The sequence below is a fragment of the Brassica napus genome, chromosome C5 (assembly GCF_020379485.1).
Source record: "Brassica napus cultivar Da-Ae chromosome C5, Da-Ae, whole genome shotgun sequence".
NCBI lineage: Eukaryota > Viridiplantae > Streptophyta > Magnoliopsida > Brassicales > Brassicaceae > Brassica > Brassica napus.
The window spans coordinates 21,073,052-21,099,316 of NC_063448.1; the positions used below are offsets into that span (position 1 = coordinate 21,073,052).

Genomic DNA, 26,265 nt, shown 5'->3' on the forward strand with positions numbered 1-26,265 from the left:
CTATAATAACTTCGTAGTTCCTATTGTTCATCCTTGATTTGTTTTTAAATTCTGATGTTTTGCATCCTATGACTTCGTCGCTTTCCAAGCCACATAACCAACACACCTTGATTCAGACTGACACGGTAAATGCCTATTATCAGTGTTTCCTTTCTAGTTAGTAGCCTTACATTTTGTGCCAATCAATACACTATATATAAGTGGTTACCAGTTACATTTATTTGTCTCGTACATGTTTTTTCGTATCATTCAACCTTTAAATTTACAATGCTTACATGTTTGTAGCCTTGTACGATATCCTTAGGCGATGCTCATATTGAATGTCAAATAACCAAGAATGCTCTCCCATTGGACACATTTATTGGAGTGTTGACTCAATCAGGGTGTATTATACCTGGAGAGGTTTTATTTTATAATTTCTCATGTAAATCTTCTCGCAAATGCATTGACATAACCTAAATCCTTATCTTAACACTTAGATTACTTGTTAATGTGTCTTTCACTTTGTCATTAGCAGATGCAAATTTCCTCATTCTCACTAGGGTTAAAGCAGGAAGAGCCCCCCCCCCCCCCCCCACCCCCTTGGTTGTCTATGCCAACCCATTGAATATGTTCTTCCTTCTGAAACCGGTGACACCGACAATGCCGAGCCTAAAAAAGGTAAAAGGCCTAGGAATCTCCCAACAGTATATCATGATTACCAGTGTGACTCCAAATTCATCATCGACTATACTCTACTTCCGGACCTGGAACGGTTGTTTGTCGAGAGAAGTTTGGAATGCAACTTGATAAAATGGAATTTAATGTGATGCAAAGCGATGTTTGTACATTGAAAGAGAAATCAATTGAATGCAAAGAGTTTCATTAGTTCTTACTTGAATGCAACCAGCTTGATATAATGAAAGGTCAAAGTGATGTTTTGTATATTGAAAGAGCTCTCATTTGAAAGCAACGCGTTTTTGATACATGAATAATAATCATTAAAAACCAAAGTGTAGTTCATAAGTGCAAATTCAAATGTCCAAAGCTTAGTGTACTGAATCTCAAATGTAATTAAAAACCTACACCAAATCCAAGCCATCAATTTCAAATAAAAACAAAATACCCAATCAGGGTTACAAATCAAACTTCTTGTTCCTCGAATCCATCATTGACAATGTATTCATATAATGGTAGGGTCTCATAGTCAACATCATCTTCATCTTCAGCAACTATAAAACTCCAAAATCCTGCACATTCTCTGGAAGTAGACGACTCATGTATTTGTTAAGCACTTGCTATCCAATGCTAAAGAAGGACTATGAAGCTACTGTTGTGTTTTGAATACTCAACAGATCACAAGCCATTGCTGACAAATCACCATACCTATGAGTATTATCTTTCCAAAACAGGAGAATGTCCAAGCTCTAAACTTAGCCATGTCTCGTGCGGGTTCTTCAAGAGAAGCTTGGGGAGATGTCTTTCCACTTGCAACAACTCTGGTTTTTCGAAACGCAAAGAAATCATGTAAATATTTTTTTTAAAATAAGGAATGATTCAATTCAAGTTTAGAATGGATCGGATAACTTATAATGGCTTGACGCACCTAAGCATACATTATTCTTTGCTATTGTAACACCTGTTATTAAAATCTAATATTAATCTTCATAAAATAATAATAATTATTAAAATAATAATCTTCGTCAAAATATGAATTGATTTTATAATAATATTCTTTAAAAAAATTTTAAGTATATCCAGGGAGTAAGAAATCACCTTATTATTCGCATGATAATAAATTATATTAGTTTTCTATGTTGGTTGACAAAATTACAAAACGTCATACTTTTCTGGCAAAGGTTTCCATCGAAAATATTGAGGAATACAATGTGTCACAAATTTTCTTTTGACCTAAATAAAAAAGAGAGTATAAGGTTTAGCATTTTTATCTATATTTTTACTTTTGAAATTTTCATTCTGATTGGACTATGATTCTTGACATTATTGGGTAGAAAATAGTAGTACATAAACGAGACTGATATAAGATTTTTATTGTTGTTATTAGGCTGACAATAAAAATTCTCCAAATGTACTTCATGTTCCAAGTTTTTTTCCTTACTCACAAGTGGTAGTGATACAGTGTAAAAGAAAATAGAATAACTACCATTTCTTATAACAAACTATGATTTTAAAAAATTATTCTTCGTTAGTAACTATAAAAATATTTAAAAGTTAATAGCAAAAAAAAAATGGAAAGGAGAGAAAATAGGTTTAACTATTTTGCATTACAATAGGCATACACCGTATTTGTAGGATTTAAATATGTATATGTTATTCATATAATAGAAAACAAAAGTAAATGTAAGTTATTAAATAAATTATTTATTCAGGAATTTATAATCTTCGATGTAGGTCTTCGAGATAGCTTATAAACGCTTGCTGTAGATACGCGAACATTGTTCTATACTCTTTTAACACCTGTTCTGAGTCCCAGCTTTGGAGACACAAAAAGACAAGTAAGGTTTTTGTGTTTGCCCCATTTGGTTTGCTTACAAGTTTCTTTGCCTGTTTCAAGACCTTGGCCATCAACAACTATACAAACAAAAAAGTAACAACAATATCATTCGAAGGAAAAATAATTACCATATATATTATGATGTGATTGCAATGGTGAAAATATTTAGATGATAATAAAATAAAAAATAGTATAAACGCATACATTCATGAAGACGAAATAAAGCAATCAAGATGATGAAAACTATAACGAACTGTGATGACAACATATTGTTCTTTTTTATATTCTTACACTACAAACACGTTTATTGTTGTTGTTTTTTAATCTTATGTTTACTTGTTTGATGGTTGAAATTTTTATTTGAGGTGGAGATTAATTTATAGATAGAAATATGTAAACTAGTAAGGCATGTCTTGCATATGGCCGCGATATAGAAAAATTGGTTAGATTTGTTTGGTTTATTTTTTCTAACTATTATGTGGTAATTATACTGGTGTTTAACACTTTCTTCCTTTTAAGTTACTTTTAGAAACAATCAAACGTTTTTGAGATAGTCATATTGGAGTAATAAATTGGAGTTATTAGCTAATTTACTAACTGTTTATAATAAAATATTTCTCTATAAAATATTATCGAATCTCACAAATCTCATTTTCAGCAAAATGTGAATCTCTATAAGAACTTTTAAAAAATCACATTTCGCTGAAAAGAATATTTGTGAAATTGGTAATATTTTTAGAGAAATATTTAATTATTAATGGTTAGTAAATTAGTTAATAACTCCTATTAATTGCTCCAATGTGATTAGCACACAATACTTTGACTGCTTCTAAACACCAATATAATTACTACAAAATAGTTAGAAAAAACAAGTCAAACAAATCTAACCAATTTTTCTGGATCACCATGCAAGACATCCATTGCTAGTTTACATTCTCTATTTATAAATTAATGTTCACCTCAAATAGAAATTTCAAACCATCAAACCAATAAACATAAAATTCAAAAGAAACAACAATAAACGTGTTTGTAACGTATGAATATCACAAAGAACAATATGTTACAATACTTGTCCTTGTTGTGTCTCCAAAGCTGGACTTAAGAACAAGTGTTACAAGAGCATAGAAGAATGTTCGCTTAGGTGCGGCAAGCGTTTATAAGCTATCACGAAAACCTACATCAAAGATTGCAAATACCTGAATAAATCATTTATTTAATAATTTATATCTATTTTTTTTTCATTATATGAATAACATGCTTATTTGGAATCCAACAAATACGGTTTATGCCTATTGATATTGTTTACTAGATTTTAATAAATTTATAACCAAATAATAGATAAGTGACAAAAAAAAACAAATAATTGGTTGATATTTACTAATATTAAAATTTATAGAATATTTTATAAGAAATTATTATGATATCGTAAAGTTAGAAAAATATTGGTTACTAAATTTTAATAGATTTATAAATAAAATAAGTATGTTATTATATTTAAAATATTTTTTTCGAGATAAAGTGCTGTTTATTTAGTGATTTATAAATATTGATTAAAGTTATATATTAGTTAATGTTATAGAGCTAATATAGAATTTAACTATTGAAAAGTAATTTATATCAAAAATACAAATACATAAATCTAACAGATATCCATGCATTCACGAATTGTCTTACTTCAACATCAAAGTAGTAAACTCTAATAAACTCATAACACAAATTTCACATAATCTGAATCTTTTGTTTGTATGCTTGTAGCTATTTTATAATCTGGATCAAAACTTGTATAGTATTACATAAACGGAATATTTAACAGATCCACCTAAATGCCGTCACGTACATGGTTTTGGTTTCATTATGTACTACTACTTCACAGTTTCGTGTATTTGGTTTAAGGTTCGGAGCCATCGACATTCAGTGGGAGACTATCTAAATGATAAAACGGCTCTGATGAAGAAGCTAATATTCTATTAATAGAAGAAGAAAGTTTGTTGTATTGATTGTAACTGAATCTGTTACATTCACTCTTTTATATGAAAGAGTGTTTTCGGTATAAAGCATAACAGAATACAATAGACTCGGTTTACATAAAACCGGACTATACATTTTGATATCTAATACCCCTCCTCAAGATGGCATGTATATGTTAGACAATGCCAACTTGCGAACATGAGTAAGAAACAAAGCAGGGTACAAAGGCTTTGTAAACATGTCGGTGATTTGATTCTCTGTCCGTACATGTAGAGTCTTGATCAAACCTCTCAATATCTTCTCACGCACAATGTAACAATCATTCTCCAAGTGCTTAGTCCTCTCATGAAATACATCATTGTTAGCAATATGTATTGCCGCTGTAGAGTCACAAAAGAAAGCTGCTGGTTGTTCTTGTGGAGCAAGGAACTCCTTAAGAAGCTTTACCAACCAAGCAACTTCACGAATGGCAAAATCCATGGCACGATATTCAGACTCCGCAGAAGAATGAGAAACGGTGTCCTGTTTCTTGGATTTCCAGGAGATAAGAGATGGTCCAAGAAACATACACCAGCCTGAAGTAGAGCATCGTGTATCAGCACAAGTAGACCAGTCAGCGTCTGTAAAGAATTTGAGAAGCAAATCTGAATGCACAGAGTAGAAAAGCCCTTTGCCAAGAGTACCCTTTAGGTAGTGAAGAACTTTATAAGCTGCTTGAAGATGAGATTGCTTAGGAGCAGAGGCAAACTGACATAAATGATTAACCGCGAAGGTGATACCCGGGCGAGTGATTGTCAGATACATCATTTTGCCCACAAATCTTCTATATACGGTTGGATCAGAGAGAACTGGTTCAGGACTGTCTTGAACAAGCTTGATACTTGGATCCATAGGAATAGATGACGACTTACAAGCCAAAAGACATGTTTCTTCAAGCAACTCCAGTGCATACTTATGTTGACAGATTGAGATCCCCTCCTTAGATCGTGCAATCTCAAGTCCCAAGAAATAACACAAAGGACCAAGATCACTTAACTTGAAAGACTTGTTGAGATCTTCTTTAAGTTGTGTCACGCTATTATCATCATTACTAGCAATAATAATGTCATCAACGTAGACTAGAACTGCAACATATTTACCATTCTTGTGACTGATAAACAAGGTATGATCGGAATGAGACTTCTGAAATCCGAGAGCCATAAGAGTACAACTGAATTTCAGACACCATTGTCTTGAAGCTTGACGTAGACCATACAATGATTTGTTGAGTCTACAAACCGGATTAGGAGGTAAGACAATACCTTCTTTGGAGTATAACCCGGAGGTAAGGTCGTATATATCTCCTAATTGAGTTTTCCGTTTAGAAATGCGTTAGATACATCCAAATGCGTGAGGCTCCATTGTTTGACAGCTGCAACAGATAGTATGGTCTTGATAGTAGTCATTTTGGCTACAGGAGAAAAGGTGTCAACAAAATCAATCCCCTCCTGTTGTGTATAGCCTTTAGCTACCAAGTGTGCCTTATATCTTTCCAACGTTCCATCAGCATTAAGTTTTACTTTATAAACCCAGCGACAGCCTATGGCATGTTTACCATCAGGAAGAGATACTACTTCCCATGTATCAGTACTTTCCAAAGCAATGAGCTCCTCATTCATAGCTTTGATCCACTCATCAAACTTCTTAGCTTGAGCAAACGAAGAAGGTTCAGGATGATGCATAACAGAGCAAATGTAGTTCTTATACGTCTCAAACAGTTTATCATAGGAAACATGTGCTGCTAGAGGATAAGATATATATTAGTCTTTGTCATGTTGCAGTAATAATCTTGGAGATACGCTGGTGTCTTGGATGAACGTTTCTGACCACTGTCTAATGCAGCCATAGATGAATCTACAGATGCAGAAACTTCCTTATCTTTTGCAGGTATAGTAGTAGATGAACTTGGATCTATAGAGGCAAGAACTTCCTTAACTATGATAGGTATAGTAGTAGATTCAGCTCTAGTTGGTGCACCATCATCAGTCATAGGAGAACCAAATATGTCAGGAAGATCTTTAGGTTGATCAAACGGAAAGATATCTTCATGAAAGAACACATTTCTGGATATAGAGATGACATTAGTCTCCAAATCCATAACCTTGTAGCCTTTATAACCAGACGGATATCCAAGAAATATATTTGTTTTGGCTCTTGGTTGAAATTTATGTATGTTCTTTGAAGAAGTGGAATTGTAGCAGAGACATCCAAACGTACGTATCCCAGTGTAGTCTGGTTGCTTAGAAGTAAGCATTTGATAAGGAGATTTATCTTTGAGTAAAGGAGTAGGAAGACGGTTTATCAAGAACACCGCAGTTAGAACACAGTCTAACCAGTATTCAAGAGCTAGCTTTGCCTGAAACATCAATGAACGAGCAACATTCAATATATGTTGATGCTTCCTTTCAACAACTGAATTTTGCTCTGGAGTTTCTGGACAAGAATGAAAGGCTGTGACCCCTTTGGCTTTGTACAGAGCAGAGAATTTCAGCTCAGGTGCGTTATCTGACCTTACTCCTTTAACTGTTGTTTTGTACTGTGTTTCTACAATTGTTAAGAACTCCGGAAACAATGTATGAACCTCATCTGTTGTGTGCATGAGATATATCCAGGTGACTCTAGTGTGATCATCTACAATCGTGAGAAAGTATCTATATCCTTCATTTGAAGTCACTGAGAAGGGTCCCTAAGTATCAATGTGCAACAAATCAAACAGCTTGATACTCATATTGTTTGGAGAGGGAAAAGATAGATGTTTCTGTTTGGCAAGAGGACAAATAGAACAATGAAAAGATGTTTTATTTCTTTGAGGAGTTCCCAATACATTGGAGATTGAATCAATCTTTTGTATTGCAGGATGTCCTAGTCTATTGTGCCACAAGGCAGAATCAAGAACAACATTAGCCCATAAACTTGCCTTGTAGAGAGTTCACCAATAGAAGCTTCATCCAGAATGTAGAGGTTTGTGATTTCTTCACCCTGACCAATCATCAACCCCTTGGAAAGATCATGAATCATACAAGAGCCCCTGTCAAATGCAACTCTATAACCCAAGTCTCTTGTCATCTGACTGACACTAATGAGATTTAATCTGAAATCCAGAATATAGAGGACATTATTCAAGATTAAATTCTCATTTATCTTGACCTGTCCAGTTCCAATTATCTTCACTCCTAAACCAGTTGGTAAGCTTACTGACTGATTAAGAGTTTCAGATAAATTCAGAAACTTGGTTCAGTCATGACACACATGGTGAGTTGCACCACTATCAATGATCCAAGATACAGAGGACAATACATTTCCAGTAGCTCGTAGAACTCCAACAAAGTATAGAGTGTTGGAAGAAAGAGTCATACCCGGGAGAGTTGTGATAGAACCTCCAGAAGTAGAAGCCACATTTTGATTTTGGTTAGTGGAAAGCTGTAACTGAGTGTTGAAATACTCAATACTCCTTGAATCTGATCTTTGGACAGTGTATTCATCATGCATGTAGCAATAGAATCATTAGTATTGTCAGCAAGAGTCATAATTGCTACCACAGGTTTCACTGGATTGGTTTGTTTCTCAGCAGCCGCCAATCTTTTAGATTTGAAACCCGGTGGAAAACCAGGAATCTTGTAACATTTATCCATAGTGTGACCGGAATAGCCACAATGAGAACACAGGAGCCTGCTTTGGCGATGAGACTGAGATGACTGAGCCGCATTGATTGAAGCTGGAGGAATGTCAGTTGTGACTTGAAAAGCAGATGCATTCGAGATAGGATTAATGCTCCTTTGACTGTGATCTTGATCGAGAAGGTTGTAGACCTCAGCCAGATCTGGAACATTCAGGTTGTAGACCTCAGCCAGATCTGGAACATTCTTTTTCATGATGATTTGACTCCGAGAATTGGAGTAAGAATCATTCAATCCTGCTAGTAGCTTGATGATCTTAGCATGCTCTGCCTTAGTATACGTCGCCTTGCAACAATTACAGTTTTGACAAGTCTTAACACAATCCGCTCCATCAAGCTCATCCCAAAGAGTCTTCAGTTTTGTGTAATACGTAGATAAATCCATAGATACTTGATGGAGAGACCAGATTTGTTGAGTAAGATGATAAGATCTTGGAAAATTTGTGATGCGGAATCGTGTCATCAGATCTTTCCAAATTTCAGAAGCATCATTAAACCTTAGTATACTTCCATAGATCTGCTTCGTCACAGAGTGAAGAATCCAAGACTTGACCATACTATTGCAACGAGACCAGATTCTATAATGAGGATGATTCTCAGGTGGCCTAGGTAACGAACCATCAACAAATGATAGCTTGTTCTTCGCATCTAGAGCAATAGTGATAGCTAGAATCCAAGTGCTATAGTTCGTACCGTCAAGTACCTCTGAGATGATGAATGCTCCAGGATTATCACCGTTTGTTAGGAAGTAAGGCGAGTACTGGATTCCATCGAAGTTAAACGATTCTGTTGGAATCAGATTTGGAATGTTCATCGGATAGATGAGCTAGGATTTGTTGGAAATGGCATCGGAATGGCTGGATCTGGAATGGTCATCGTCGGAATAGATCGCCGATCTGCTCGTCTCGCCGGATTCGTCACTTTTGTCGCTGAAGTAGCTGCACGAACACCTCGACGCGAAGATTGACGAAGAGTAACCATTTTTGATGATGTTAAAGCTCGATTTCGACGGAATAATCGAAATCAGAAGCTAGATAGTGACCGAACGGTGAAGAAACCGATGAATCTAGGTCAAAGAAAGCGGAAAAAACGAAGATCGAGAGCTGAGTTTCGAGCTCAGCGCTCTGATACCATAATAGAAGAAGAAAGTTTGTTGTATTGATTGTAACCGAATCTGTTGCATTCACTCTTTTATATGAAAGAGTGTTTTCGGTATAAAGCATAACCGAATAAAATAGGCTCGGTTTAACATAAACCCCACTATACATTTTGATATCTATTATCTATGAATCTCAACTAATTAATTAAATCTTGCGGTGATCAGCGACGAAGATTATGAATTGCGGGTCTCGTTTAGAATCTATTTCCTTGCGATTCGAGGTTGGTCGTGTGTCTCTTGTGGACACGGTGGTTTAAATTTGTTTTGGTGGGAGTCTTTTTCGTGTATACGGTAGATTATGTTTGGTAAAGTTCGTAAAGTGCTCATGGGTGATTGATAGATAATATATGGATCATCATTGTATATTTATGGTCAAATCTAGAGGTTGGTTTGATTAATATAATTTGAAGCTGAGCCCAAAATATTGTCCTCACCTGCATAATACTTTCTATGGCTTATATAGGGTGTAGGTCGAATTTCAAAACCTAAGCCTCGAGTGTTCTTAACAGAAAAACATTGGGGCTAAACTAGGAAACATAATTTTACAAAACTAAAAAAAAAAAAAAAAAAAGTCTCTCACGCGTCCGTCTTCGGATAGAGAGAGAAATGAGAAGACTGACACATCGTTCCATCCCACTGAGGAATATCGCCGAGCACTTAAACTGCAAAACCTTCCTCAAACCAATCTCTTCTCTCCCCAATCCAAAACCGGAATCACGAGAACCCTCCTCGACCCAAGACCCGTACTCCCTCCTCAAGCAAGACCCGGTAGAAATCTGCCTCTCCCTCTGGGTCAAATCCTTCTCCTCTCCTCCCTCCTCCACTTTCTCCAACCTCACAGGCTTCCTCTCCAAATTCGACCTATGGATCCTCGCCTACCAGCGAACCTGCGCTCACGTCACCGGAACCTTCCCGCCTCGCAGCGCCATCCAGTTCAAAGCCCTCCGCTCGCTCCTCTCCCTCCAGCAAGCCGTCACGCGCTCCGGCGGCAAGTTCCGCTGGAACGACAAGATGAACCAGCTCGTGAGGAGCCCTAGCGAGAAAGGAGCCTCGGCGAGGAGGATGATGGAGTCCGAAGAACCGATTTTTCAGGACCGTGTGGTTCACGAGGTGCTGTTGATGGTTGTGGAGCCGTTCTTTGAAGCTAGGTTTTCGAGTAAGAGTCATGGGTTTAGACCTGGGAGGAATCCGCATACTTTGATTAGAACTGTTAGGAGTAACTTCGCTGGGTACTTGTGGTTTATTAAAGGTGATGTTAGTGAGGTTTTGGATCGTGTTGATGTCGATGTGGTGATGGCTTGTCTTCAGAAAGTTGTTAAAGATAGGAAAGTCCTCGGCTTGATCGAGTCTTCCTTGAGAATGGGTGATAATAGAGTGACGATGAATCGTGTTGTTGAAGAAAATGGCAATGATGGTTTGGGAGCTAAGAGGCGGATCGAGCGTGAGAAGAGGATGAGGACGAAGAAGAAGATTTTAAACGACGATGAGCCAAAGCCTGATCCGTATTGGCTGAGGACTTTCTACAGTTTTGCTCCTAAGGAAGCTGCGAAGGTTCCTTCTTATGGCTACTGTGGCATACTGAGTCCTTTGCTTGCTAATGTGTGTCTTGATGAGCTTGACCGGTTTATGGAAACGAAGATAGTTGAGTATTTTAAGCCTTGTAAAGACGATTCCATATGGAAGGAGTCTATTGAAGATGGCTGTCATAACCCTGCCTGGCCTGAGTTTGTTCCCTCCAGTGGGAAGGAGAAAACTAGGAAGATGGATTACATTAGGCATGGAGGTTATTTCCTGATTGGGATTAGAGGGCCTAGAGAGGATGCTGTAAAGACGCGGAAGGAAGTCATTGAGTTTTGCGATAGAGTTTTCGGTTTGAGGTTGGATAATTCTAAGTTAGAGATTGAACATATAAGCAGGGGGATTCAGTTTCTCGACCACATTATCTGCCGTAGAGTTATTTACCCTACTCTGCGTTACACTGGAAGTGGAGGCAGCGTTGTGAGTAAGAAGGGCGTTGGAACGCTGCTCTCTGTGTCTGCTAGCTTAGAGCAATGCATCCGGAAATTTAGGCGGCTTGCTTTTGTTAAAGGAGACAAAGATCCCGAGCCTTTGCCTTGTAACCCGATGCTTTATTCAAGCCAGTCTCATAGTAACTCTCAGATGAATAAGTTTCTTGAAACGATGGCTGATTGGTACAAATATGCAGACAACCGCAAGAAGGCTGTTGGGTTCTGTGCTTATGTGATTAGAAGCTCTTTGGCTAAACTATACGCTGCAAGGTATAGGCTTAAATCTCGTGCCAAAGTGTACAGCATAGCCACAAGGGATCTTAGCCGTCCATTAAGTGAGAGCAGCAAAAACTCTGCACCTGAGTACTCTGATCTTCTCAGGATGGGACTAGTAGATGCTATAGATGGAGTTCAGTTCTCTCGCATGTCTTTGATTCCATCTTGTGATTATACTCCATTCCCTAGGAACTGGATACCAAACCATGAGCAAGTTTTGCAGGAGTACATCAAGTTGCAAGACCCTAAATTCTTCTGTGAGTTGCATAGGTCGATAAAACGCAAGGGCCTAACCTTGCCTCAGGATGAGATCTCAGAGGTTGTGTGGGATTTTAAGACTCTTGGTGCTTGGAGATCAAAGTGTGAGAGTAAAAGAGAAGCAGATGATGGGTTGGAGAAAATAGACTCACCACCATGATTATATACCATGGCCTCTTTTAAAGAGTTGATCTTTGATACACCAGAGACAGTATATGCATCTTCCTTCACATTTAGCCACTGAGTCGATTCTTATATGTTGATTGGAAGCTCACTGTTATACTTCAAGGCATGAATTTCAGAACTTGGTTCTTTCACATTATGATCCATTAATAATTCTCTGTAAAAAGGATTCTCTTTATGATATTAATCAAACTTTCTGTTGATATGGAACAGTTTCTGTTCTTTTATTATTTGCGTACATCATAAATGGTATCAACTCTCTATCTGAAATGCTGAAACTTTAAATGTTCATGACAGGCTTGTGGTATTAGCAAAGGTGATCTTCTCAGGGTCTTTCTCTTTGATGAAGATATCATTCACACTTCACAGGAACCCATATCATGAGTTCCTCGCTTTTGACTCCGGCTCTCTACAAATACAGTTATCTTCGTGTCATATATCACTTTACGACCTAGTGAATGTATGCTAAATCTTGTTTCTCATCCTCATCCACACAAACCCTTTTGTTCTGTTATAAAATCAATTGAAAAAAAAATCTAACAAAATCTTATTTAAATATTTAAATATTTTTTTATAAAATAACATATTAATAAATTTCGGTAATTAGTAATATAATATTATTATAAATCAATGTTAACTAAAATTTTAGTATAAAACAAAAAAATAAAAATTATATACTATTTTTGTAAATTCTATAATTATATTATGTATTATATAAAAATAGCAGTGCTATATGAATTATATATGAAAATTATATTAAATAGGTAAATTAATAAAGTATATATTTTTTAAACTTTTTTCATTTAAATAAATTATCATTCATCATTAAAATAGGTTACATTTCGTAAACTATATAATATTTTTATACAAAAATAAATGTATTAACATAGGTTAAACTTGTATATCTACAATTATATATTATCTTTTTAATTATTTTGAAACTCTCAACAATATAATATATTGTTTAAAAATGTTTATATACAAAAATATAATAGTATATAATAACCTTTAGTTCATTTACTATTAAAAAATATGTTATTAGAAAACTATGAAATTTTAGTAATTCATTTAAATATTAATGACAACTAAAATTTTAATTCTAAATTTGTTTTTATTTTAACTATAAGAAAATTTTTTGAGAAAATTTTTTAAAAATATTACCAAAAATTTAAATATTTGTTTTTATATAATATATTAATGTAGTAACAAAAAAAAAATTCAAAATTTATTAATGTTCCAAACTCAAAAATAGTTGTGTAATTTTCCAAAGTTTTCTTGACGGAATATAAATTTTGAAAATAAATATTCAAACTCAAAATGAAAATATTCCAAATTTTACAAAAATAAAATCATAGATAATAAAAAAATAATTTGAAATGCACCACGGAAACACTAACTATATATGTTGTAAAAATTAAAGCAATCTAATATTTTGAAGTCTTAATTTAAAAAAGAGAATAAAAGTTAATATCATAGCATCCAAAAATATATTATATCAATAAAATTTACTAAAATAATATGATAGATAATATTATGTATACAATTTACTAACCAATAAGGCTATATTATTTTAACAAAACAGTGTTTTTACCTATAAATCCTGTAGAATATTAAAATGATATATGTTAAAGATTTCCTTAAACACAACATGTAAATATAAATTATCTTAAGCATATTTCTTTTCTATAATATAAATAAAATTTTAAAATATATTATATGCAAAATGTATAAATTAAATAAAAAAATATTTTGAAGGAAGTTCTCTATTTAATTATTTCATATTGTTATTTTATTGTACATAACTCGAAAATATATTAGTAAGTAATAAAGAAAGGGAAAATTGGAAAAAGGGATACTTTCATCTTAAGTTTGTCCCAATAAGACTTGTAGATGATTATTTAGATAAATAAGATTTATATTGAGAAAAAGACAAAAATAGCACTAAATCAAGTTTTTGTTCCCAAACTAGCACTCAAGGTCAAAAGTCACAAAAATAGCACTTAATGTTTTATCAAAAGTCACAAACTTAGGGTTTAGAGTTAAAGGGTGAGGTTTAGGATTTAGGGTTTAGGGTTTAGGGTTTAGAGTTTAGGGTTTAGGGTTTAGATTTTAGGGTTTAGGGTTTAGGGTTTAGGGTTTAGATTTTAGGGTTTAGAGTTTAGGGTTTAGGGTTTATGGTTTAGGGTTTAGAGTTTAGAGTTTAAGATTTAGGGTTTAGAGTTTAGGGTTTAGGGTTTAGAGTTGAGAAATGAGGTTTTGGGGATAAGATTTCAAATTTTGAAAAATAAAAAAATTAAAATTTTCAAAGGATAAACTTAAAAATGTGCTATTTTGGTCATTTTAGTTTTTGAGTGCTATTTTTGTGATATAAACTTAGAAATGTGCTATTTTGGAGATTTGCCCATTTATATTCTCTTTAATACCATTATACCCTTCAATTAACCAAATTAATTTTAATATTTCGTAATTGATTTAAGTTTTTATAAAAAGAAAAAAAAAAGTAAAAATAGAAAGAAAAAAATCCAAAGAGGTAAAAAACGCAAGTCGTTTTTTCTAATTTCTTTTTTGACGTTACTCTTCTTCTCCGCCGTACCTTCGACATGTATCAATGGCAATGGTGATTTAGAGTGAGTGGAGAGTCCTTATTTTTTTCATCAGAAATCATTGTTATTTTTGTATCTAATTTTGTTTTTGTCTCTCCTCTTTGTTCTCAGACACAAATCTCAACGAATTGGGGATTTGTTCTTCCTCTCCGGGTTTCGTCGGACAGTCTTCTTCCTCTCCCTTCACACTATGTATCATCAATTTCATCAAAATCTCAAGTTTATAGTTCTGTGCGGAATCGATTGTGGTGCCACCATCAATTAAGTTTTTTTTTTGTTCTGTATTTTTCACAGTAAACCTTATGAGGTTGTTAGAGACTCAGAGCTTCAATGGCCTGTTTCCTTAACACTATTTACTGTAGCACACTGAAACACTAACATCTAAAACGTATCTGGCCATGTTCGTGCATTGTTTACATGCTCAACTTTTCTCTGATTCAATTTAAGAGAGCAAATATTTTTACCTGAATGTATGCAAGTCAAAGAGCCTATAACAGGTGCAAAGAGGTTTCTTAATATTAGCGATGACTAAGCTTGAAGTATTAGTGTTAGTCTGGGACATCTAATTTTTTGTCATGTTCTAGAATATATATATATAGCATTGCATCTTTTGGTTTTGGTTTTGGGGATACTGACTTCAGCTGTGACCAACCGTTAAGACATTCTTTTCTTTTGAGACAGGTCATTCATTGAGGAGTCTAAAGCTGAGATTAAGATAATATCACCTATGGATAATACAATACCTACTATAGGTTGAGTGACATTATCTGGAACCTTCGAGGAGCAGATTCGGGCAACTGATTTTATTTTGGCTAAGCTTACCGAGGACGATCGTTACTATCACCTCTGAATCATACACTAGGTATCTCCTTCTTTATTTTACAAAATATGTTGTATTTCTTCTTTAGGTTCTGCTTTAGTCAAACATCATTGCTTGAATCAAAAGTATTTGTTTCATGCAGCCTATTCACGCTTATGCAGTTGGTAGAGACATGGAAGAAGGAATTGAGATCAGTTTGGTTACTTATAGTGTTATCGTTGGAGGATTCTCTAAAGCGGGAAACGCTGAGTAAGTAAATGGTGGAAGCATGCTTGACCGTTGATATGGGAAGTGCGGTTCACTGGTCTAAATGTCTGTGCAAGATCGAAAGTTCTGGTGGTGAGCTCACAGAGACATTACAGAAGACAATCCCACGTGATTGGAGCTCGCATCATCATCATCACCATATATATTTTTGAATCAGGTTTCTGATGTGGATTCAGATAATGATGATGATGTTAACTTGGTTTCTGGTTTCTTATCTTCCAAGTAAGGAAAACCAGTCATGTAAGCTGTAACAACTTTAGTATAGAGCAAAATCACATTTTTGGTTTGCTTTTGTTTCTTATTACTGCAAATAAAAAGTGAAACTTGTTGAAAGTGAAACTAATCAAATAATATGATTGATCTTCTTTATTTAAACTGAAATTTCAACGCCAAAAAAAAAAAGAAAACGAAAATACATATTTAAGTATGATCAACAACATATATTTTGTCAATATGATGGTGGAGTGTTATGGCTGTCGTGGAGGCATCATGTAAGCTCTGTTGTTCTCGCTGGTGCTTGAACCACCCATTCTCTGCGGGTCCATTGATGGGTAATAAGGTTTGTCATGGTTAGGTGGTGCTGGGTGCATATAATACTGCTGCTGCATTGGTGGAGATAGTAAAACACCCTGAGCCACACTGCCTTGTTGGTACTTCCAGCCATCTTGACCATGTTTTGGGACGTGAGATCTTCCCCATGTGAGTTTTAGCCTCTGACTGTTAATGACTAGCCTGTTGGAGAGTTCAACAATGAATAACTGAACTCGACATTAACAACATTATGGTCCACCCCATAATCCTCACACACCATCATCTTAAGCTTCTCCAATGGAGTAGTAGTTTCTAATGTTACCATTCAACCCCGTTTTTCTTTGTCTACCACGAAACTCCACTCTTCACTGCAACTAGACATTCATTCACCAGATTTAACATAGATTAGAACCATGTTGTATTGATAGAGAAAAGAGATGATTATGTCGATGAAGAAGAGATAAACACAAAGAACGGAGAGAAAAGATCGTGGGAGAAGGAGAAAAACGTGGGAGAAAATATTCTATGAGATATTTAGGGAATATTTAGTTTAGATTTAGGAGACATCTTTAACCGAATATGGAAGTTTCCATATTTTTCGGATTTCCCTAGAATATATATCCTAGCTTACGTAGAACACAGTAGAGTAGATGAGAAACATATTCTTCCTTAAGCGCCACATAAGGTAAAAGGCAGAATATGTTATGGCACAAAATAGATAATGTATATCACCGCGTTGTGGCTATATGTCGTTATCAAGCTGTAGGTATACTAAAGACATCTTTCTTGATTATAACGTTTCGAAATATAGCTATGTTAGAATATATAAGAAAAGCTAGTTTACGTTGTATACCCATGATATATCTATGTATAAAACTTAGTATCCGATTTCTAGACTAAGTAGATGACCAGAATGAGTATTCTAACTGTAGCTAGAAGATAAAATAAAATATGATTCCACTTTTAAAAAAAAAACTTTTAAACATATATATTGTCATACTTATGTTTCCGTTAGTTTTCATATTTTTAAACATTTTTAAAAATCAGTTTACTATTTTTCCCATAAAAGAAGAGTAAAATATGTCCAGAATTGCCTAAAATATCAGAAATCCTAGTGTGACAAATAAAAATTAATAACAAAGTAAAATATAGTAAACAAATCAATATATATTAATAATGCATAATAAGAAATATAAAAAATAAATATTATAGAGTTACACAATATATAACACTAAAATAAAAATTATATATTTAAAATATTTTTAATAATATCAAATATATTTATAAAATGGAAAAATATATGCACGGACGTTTGGGTTAAAATCTAGTTATATATTAAAAGAGAAGTACACATTGAAAATAACCTCAATTTTGTGTGGAATATTACTAAAACTGCCATTCCTTTTAAACTAAAACCTAAAACTCTCATTATTGTAGTCAATTAACAAACTCTTAGATGTTATAATATATCACTTACTAAATTTATAGTCTAACTAATTAAATCACCCCTCAAACAACTATAACACCTAAAACTTGTACGAGTGTCTACAACATAATAGGAACTGTATTTAATTGAAGAGGTCAAGTTGGTCAAATGAGATAATACAAAACAAAACTACTTACAAACCTTAAACTAGATAGAATGAAAATGCTTATGAAATTTTCCAATCTTTAATACGATCATCATAACTTCACCTTCTAATTTGTCATATAAACAAATTCTACACTTTATAAACCAAATTACAGTTTGTAAACCGAACCGGTTACATATAAATCAAATTCTACATTTTGTAAAATTCAAATTTGCATTTGTGTATACCAAATACTGTATTATATACAAAACGATTTTTTAATTAAAGTACACCAAATCTTGCAGATTTCAATATTTTTCAGAATTAGGCATTTTTCACTCACAACTAACCTAATATCACACATAGCTTTAAAACAAAGTTGTTGTTCTCCTAAAATCACGTCATACAGTTTTCATTTCCTAAATCACAAATATATTAACTAATTAGCAAAAACCTAGGTGCCCAAAAGATCTTACGTACAACTATATATAATGAACACATCGACAAATTCATAAGATTTAAACCAGATATGCAACTTTCATTTAATATCAAAGCCAATCCTAAATAATAAAGCAATGTTTCATACAAACAGATAATCCTAATAGATTATACCGTGCATTTTTAGATATTCAATTATTAATTTCAATTAATTACCAAGAACATTTCTAACCCTTTTTTTTTCCAGAGGTATGGTCGTATCCAGTATGGGTAATGATCTTCTTCAGTAATAGTTTTTTTGTAATACTTTGGTTATCCACCATGTTATTGTATCATGGAACCGAATGAAAACAAAATAAACAACAAAGGTTAGTCATGCGTTTGTTCAACAAAGCTCATTGGATATTTTGAAAACTAAATAACATAAGACGCTAATACAAACGTGTTTCTATCACTATGATAACAATAAACCTTATGGAAATTTCATGTTGTAATTATTTACTTGTATCAATGATGTGTATCAAAACATCAAACATGTTATTGTAGAAGTACTGTAATGCAGCATGATCTTATAGAAGTGTATTGTATTCTTTACGAGATTAGGAAACCTTTGCTACAAGGAAACAAAATATTTATATTAGAAATAACATCCTAACTGACATATTAAAAAACTGATTACCAGATCAACCAGCTTCATGTCTCAGCCAAAAAAGATGATAAAATTAATCAAGTCTCAGACATTAGCTTTTAAGCAAACCAATACATCAAACAAGTTATATTCCCCTAAGATAATAACCTAAAATGAAACTATTTCAACTCAGCACATTGTAAAATCACTTTCAACACGACAAATACAATGTAAAAAAAAAAACACACGGGTCCAAAGGCAAAAACAAACAGTACAAGCATAGTAAATTGAACAAACAAAACAATACTCAATATTATAAGGAATACCAACATAAGCCTTAAGTCAAAATCTATTACTCATTTGAACTGTAATAACACAATCAATACAACGAATATGATTCATCAGGAACGAAAAAACCCTCAATCCAAATGACAGGCAGAAATAGAACTCATGAGTATCAAACCCACATAATTCTGAATCAAAACTATACGTAAACACACAGAAATAACAGCTTCAAGTCGGAAATCAAGAACAAAATATAACACATTAGAACCACATCAAATCTACTGGATATTGATACAAAACAGAGTAATAAAAAGTATAATATTGTCTCAAACTTTATTCTGGTTTTATTCTTCTTTAAAGTAATTTGGTTGGTCTTATTTCTCGATATCAATTTCATGAGTTTCATCAAGTTATTACATCAAGCTGCATTTCCAACAAACCACCGATCGTCAACTACCTTCACATTTGGTAACATCCGCACGGATGTGCGAGTCAAAATCTAGTTGATGATTATTTTGCATGCAGTAATACTGTTGATGTTTCATTGTTTTTCATGAAGAAAAGTTTCATGAATCCGTTTCGTCAACAACATTAAGAATGTAAACATCTTGACTATGTACCATGAACTTATATACAAGAATTATGTAGTTTCATAAGTATACTAATAATATGATGTCAACGAATTGGCCGGCCCAAAACTTAAGCCTAATTAAACTCTATAAATTAATATTATATTAATTAATAAATATAATAATTTAATTTGGTTCTCAATTAAAGGGATTCAAAATATGGCATAAATAGAAAAATGATAAGTTGATATTTTTTTTAGAAATAAATTATGTAGAATATGGTTTCGGTAAAATCATAAAATTAATAACATACATATACAATTTATAGAAATATAAAAACATTGTAGTATTTGTTTTCTATTTACAATGAAGTGTGTTTTAAAAAACAATTAACACTTCATAATATTTAGATAATATTTAACCAGATCATAAAAAAACATATTTAGTATACATCTGATATATACCAAATAATATAATAAAAATAATATGAAAGCCAAAACTCTAAATTTAAACAATGTATAAATGGTGAGACCAATTATTATTATTATCTTACAAATATACAAATGTTTACATATATAAATTTAAAAGGATTTTAATTAAACTTCATAATCAATAAATTGTCCAAGTTCCAATATTATTAATTTTTATAGGTTTACAAGATTCTAAAGTATTTCTCTGTATTAATAGGGCTATAAGGTTATTCGAGATGGTATACTATAGTGTTGTATGTCACACTTCTACTATTTTAGAACAAGTTTTGGTAAAATCAATTCCAACCTATCGTCGTTCAAATATAAAGTCAATTTAGACTTTGTTTCTTTGACAAGAGTGAATTTCATAAGTTTTAAAAAGCAATTATAAACAGACCAAGTTTAATACAACTTAAATAATCTTTTTTTTTTTGACATCAATCCTCTACGGACTCATACTGACTCTGTAAACCAAACCGGTAACACTGCATCCATGTGAACGACGAAAGACGGTTGTTTCCTAGCACTGCGTGCTAAGCTATCTGCCTTTTGATTTTCCGTCCGAGGTGCATGAACGATCTCTGAGTTTAGAAAGATTCTTTTCAGAAGCTTAATGTCTTCCAGGTAATTGTCAAACGCTGGCAATTCTTGTGATTCCGAAACCATATTTACCAATTGAGAAAAATTCGTCGCAAATGTGACCTGAAATTGCCGTAAATTCCTCATGCATTCCATTGCCCATATTAGCGCTTCTACCTCCGAATGAAGAGGTGAAAGACTTGACCTGACATTCCGTGCCCCTAGCAATCTATCAAAACCCGCTAAAGTGTTGTACCAGCTTTGTCCTGAGAATTGTTCCTTATCTTTCCATGAGCCATCTATGAAACACCATCTACCCGGTATTGTTTGTACAATTCTTTCCTGTACTTGATTTGCAACCCTCTAATTACTTGTTACCTGTGCCTCCGCCCAAAGTGTTGATTCTAGTTCCGCTAGTTTAAGCGTATTTTTTGGATTAACATCCAAATTGCTAAAAACTTTGTTGTTTCGACATTTCCAAATATACCATAATATCCATGCAAATTGGTGATCCTCCATTTTTGGATTAAATCTCCAAAAAAGATGATCCATATTTGCAAAAAAAGAACTGAGAAGGAAAAGATGAGGATTCGATGGTATCCTTCAAAATGCCCACACCTGTCGTGCCGGAGGGCATTTGAAGAAACCATGATTTATGGATTCCTCTGGAGCTCCACATCTTGCACAACAAATGTCCCCTTGTATTCTTCTTGCGTTTAGATTTTTTCAGTACCGCTATACACCCTGATAGAAGTTGCCATAAGAAATGCTTTATTTTCGCAGGGCAACGCACCTTCCAACAGAATGCTTTCAATATGTCCACAGTGGGTCCATAAAATTCTGGTGGTTTTTCCTTATCAGGATAGACCCGTTCTACTTGATATCCTGATTTTACTGTGCATTTCCCATTATTAGTGAAATGCTATCCATCTCTATCTTCCAGCTGATTTCTACTCAGTGGAATACTTTCAATAATTTTGGCATCGTGCGGATCCACTAAAGTCCGAATCGCCTGCAAATTCCATGTTCGGGATTTCGAATTAATGAGAGAATCAACTGTGATATACGGGTGACTATTATGAAGGTTTTTGTTTGCTGGTCTCGGGCGAGTGGTTGGGATCCATGGGTCATTCCATACCGAAATAGACGAACCGGTTCCCACCCTTTTAATTAGTCCTTTGCTAACCAGAGATTTAGCAGATATGATACTTCTCCAGCCATATGATGGGGAATATGAACGGATCGGTTCAAGGGGTGAAGCATCCATGTAGTACCGTCCTTTGAAAATTCAAGCGAAAAGAGTATTTGGTTTCTCTATCAAACGCCACAATTGCTTTCCAAGCAGCCGTATTAAAATCAATTAGATCCTTGAAACCAAGCCCACCCTGATCTTTATGTACGCATACTTTATCCCATGATTTCCAATGAATGCCCTTTGTGCTTCCTCCCGGACTCCACAAAAATTGAGCTACGGCACTCGTCAACTTCTTTGCCATAGCCTTTGGTAATTGATAACAAGACATCACATAGTTTGGTAAAGCCGTAACCACCGACTTGATAAGTACCTCCTTTCCTCCTGTAGTAAAAAACTTAAAAGTCCATCCATTGACCCTATTGTTCAAACGATCTTGTACAAAGCTAAACACTTGTACCTTAGACCCTCCAAGGCTCTCTGGCAAACCCAGATAAGATCCCATTCCACCTAAATTCTGTATTCCCAGAATATCTCTCAATTCGTGTCGATTGGACTCTTTGATCTTATGTCCTAGTTGAATTGAAGATTTCTGGAAATTCATTTGTTGCCCTGACACAACCTCATATTTCTTCAAAATCCTAAGAATGGTTTGACACTCTTCTTTTTTTGTCTTACAAAAGAAAAGACTATCATCTGCAAATAACAGATGAGAAATTGCTGGACAAGCTCTTACCACCTTCATACCCGTTAATTGTTTCATTCTCTCAGCCTTTTTAATATTTGCAATCAAAGCCTCCGTGCACATAATAAATAAATAAGGGGATAACGGATCCCCTTGACGTAAACCCCGCTGGGAATTATAAGACCCCTAGGCTGACCATTAAGGAGTACCCTATATTGAACCGAAGATATGCATTCCAACATCAATTTGACCCAATGAGGATCAAACCCCATTTTAAGGAGAAGAGCCTCAATAAAGTTCCATTCAACCCTATCATACGCTTTACTCATATCCGTTTTAATTGCCATAAATTTATTTTGGCAAGACTTATTGGCTCGCAATCCATGAAATATTTCCTGAGCTATAAGGATATTATCCGATATAAGCCATCCCGCCACAAAAGCTGATTGTGTCTCCGATATTTGCCGTGGAAGGCAAATCTTCAGTCTTTAACATAAGACTTTCGATATAATCTTATAACTGACATTACATAGGCTTATTGGCCTTAATTCTGTCATCCTTGTGGGTCTCTCTGTTTTCAGAATCATACATATATTAGTAATATTTAGTCGTGAATCCATGTCCCCTGTGACCAAAAAATTATTCACCATCTCAACCAAATCCCTTTTAATAACATGCCATGAGTGCTGAAAGAAAAGAGCCGTCATTCCATCCGGACCTGACGCTTTCTCAGGATGCATCATAAATAAAGCTTGTCGGATCTCCTCCTCCGTTACTATCCTTAGTAATATTTGATTCATCTGGGGGGAAATAGATAGTACTATCTCCTCCAGAAAACTTCCGAAATCCGTTGGAGATGTAGTACTAAATAAACCCTCAAAGTAATCAACTGTCACCTTTTCAACAACTTTTTCGTCTGTTATCCAATTATCCGCTTCATCATGAAGCCCCACTATTTTATTACGAACCCGACGTTGCTTTGTGAGAGCATGATAATAATTTGTGTTAAGGTCCCCAGATGAGTACCACATGTTCCGACTTTTCTGATGCCAATATTCCTCCTCATCCTTTATAAACATCTTGTAATTTCCTGGAAATATCGAGAATATCCACAGGTCGATGATCCGATGCCACCATCCCTAAGTATTCTGTATAAGGGCTTGGAAAGAGTGTATGCCGCTCCTCATTTGCCAAAGCTCGATCCAGTCGACATCGTATCGTCACTGCCCCTTTTCCTTTACCTCTCCTTCCTTGCCATGACATTTTTTTTCCATGAGCCGGGAATTCTAGTAATCCACTATTCCTAATCATATTGTTAAACTGAACGAATGAAGTTGCACATCTTAGGGATTCTGCATCCTTTTCATGATTTCCAGTAATCTCGTTTAAATCTCCAATGATAAACCAAGGCTCAGATCATGATAACCCATACCGAGTTAATCTTTCCCAAACATGTTCTCTTAACTTTTGGACTGGGTCTCCATAGACAAAAGTAATAAAAACTTGTTTTCCCATAACCACCGCCTCTATATCTATCATTCTGTTGCTAGAATATAGGACCTGAACTTGATACTCATTGTTATAAAAGAGAGCTAAACCACCGCTCCTCCCAACTGGGTCCACATTTAACCAAATTATCGTAACCAAAGTGTGATTGAAACCCTTGTACAAAATCAAAATCCTGTTTCGTCTCAGATAAAAATAAAAAGTCTGGTTTATGTTTATGCCAGATCTCGTGAAGGTAACTTATGGTCCACTGACTTCCAGCTCCTCTGCAATTCCAACTCAATATTTTCATAAAAAAAAAATTTTGCATTGCTCAAACGAGCGAGGATATTCGGGTTTAATGATACCCGGTGATCTCATAACACCAAAAACCCACGACCACCATCTCAGTACTACGGACTTTATTGCATCAAGACGACCAGCAATCCAATGAGAGCCATTATGCCAAACTTTTCCAATCCATTGACAATCTTGATTCCCGACCAAATGATCAAATGCTATAAATTAAAGGTAGATATATAAAAACAAAATTTATACCAAACGCAGTAAAATGTCGCAAAACAAGGTCTACATAAAGATAAATGCATTATCGAATTTGAAATATCTCTTGTAATGATCAAATTGTAAATTACATTTACGATTCTCATATTCACTTTGGTATTGTTTGGATCACGAGTATTAAAACAATATGATAATATCAATAATCATTCTAATCACAAAATGGTGCTGTCTAAACTAAAACGCTCAATTTTGATTAAAGTTTAGTATAAAACGCTCAATTTTGAGCATATGTAACTAAGTCCAAATTCATTAATTTATAGGACCGGCATATTTGGGCTCAAGACTTCACTCCTAATCTACACTAGAGCTTGACCCGTGCGACCGCACGGTTAGAGGTGTCAAAATGCGTAAACCAACCCAAACCAAACCATATCCATATGGATTGAGTTCTTTTTGGATCATGAGTTAACCCAACCCATTAAGCAAATGGATTAGATAATACCATAACTCATAAAAATTAGTGGGTTAATGGTTTTAACGGGTTGACCCATAAAAATACTCCAATAATTTTAAACGTATTTTGCTCACATTTTCTGAATATGGTGGTATGAAACTCAGAAACTTAATTATGCAACATGAATGTAAAATTAGCTGAATTGAAGTGATTTCAATCAATCACAAAGACCCAAAAGAAAAATCTATTGTTTGAAATTGAAGTGATTTATCGTGTAATAAAGATTCAAATCGTGTAATGATGGAACAAGAAGAGGAGTTTTGTGTGGTTAAGAAGAAAAAGTATTACGATTATTAAGAAGAAAGAGTATTAGGATTCGAGGTCTTGAATTTGTTTAGCAGTGTGACGCTAGTAACGTTTCTTCTTCCTTAGAGGTTCATCTCCTGCTTCAAGATCATCTCCGGAGACAGCTTCATTGTTATCACTCTCAGCTCTGCTTTCTGAATCATGGGATTGTGAGCTTACGAGTCCAAGGGAAAGACAGTGAGAGGAGAAGTGTCGAGAATGAGGTATAGGGATATGATGAGGCAGAGAAATGGCGGTTCCTGTTGGGGTCGAAAACGGTTAGAACGAACTTAACATTCAAAACGTCCGAAGAAGAAAACGAAAAACTTTCTTCGACAAATATTTTTTCGAAATAGATTCTTCCTTACGAAAAGCTTTGCGGAGGAAACACGAGACATCAGACAAGAGCTCGAAAAGGGTCGCTACGCAGCGACCGAACGCGTGTTCCGCTCGATCGCTACGTAGCGACCGAGCTCGAGCCAAAGCTCGGTCGCTACGTAGCGACCTAGCGTCCGTTCCGCTCGGTCGCTACGTAGCGACCTAGCGTCCGTTCCGCTCGATCGCTACGTAGCGACCGAGCTCTTCCGAAATGTCGATACAACATTAGTCCATGCATTCTCGTCTACCCTTCGATGCTATCTTCCGAAGACCGTAGCGAACTCATTTCACGTTTCCCGCAATTCTAAGTCATCGATCAAACTTTACCGTAAAAACCGCGGAAAGTTCGTTCTTTATCGAAAGAAGCCGTAATAAACGCTT

At 34.7% G+C, this 26,265-nt stretch overlaps 1 protein-coding gene across 1 annotated transcript; it reads left to right on the forward strand.

Moving 5' to 3' along the window:
* Nucleotides 1–9,816: 9,816 nt before the first annotated feature.
* LOC106424991 (nuclear intron maturase 1, mitochondrial) lies at nucleotides 9,817–12,292 on the forward strand. Its single transcript, XM_013865732.3, has one exon. The coding sequence runs from the start codon at nucleotides 9,943–9,945 to the stop codon at nucleotides 12,037–12,039; it is 2,097 nt and encodes a 698-aa protein (XP_013721186.1). The 5' UTR covers nucleotides 9,817–9,942; the 3' UTR covers nucleotides 12,040–12,292.
* Nucleotides 12,293–26,265: the final 13,973 nt, after the last annotated feature.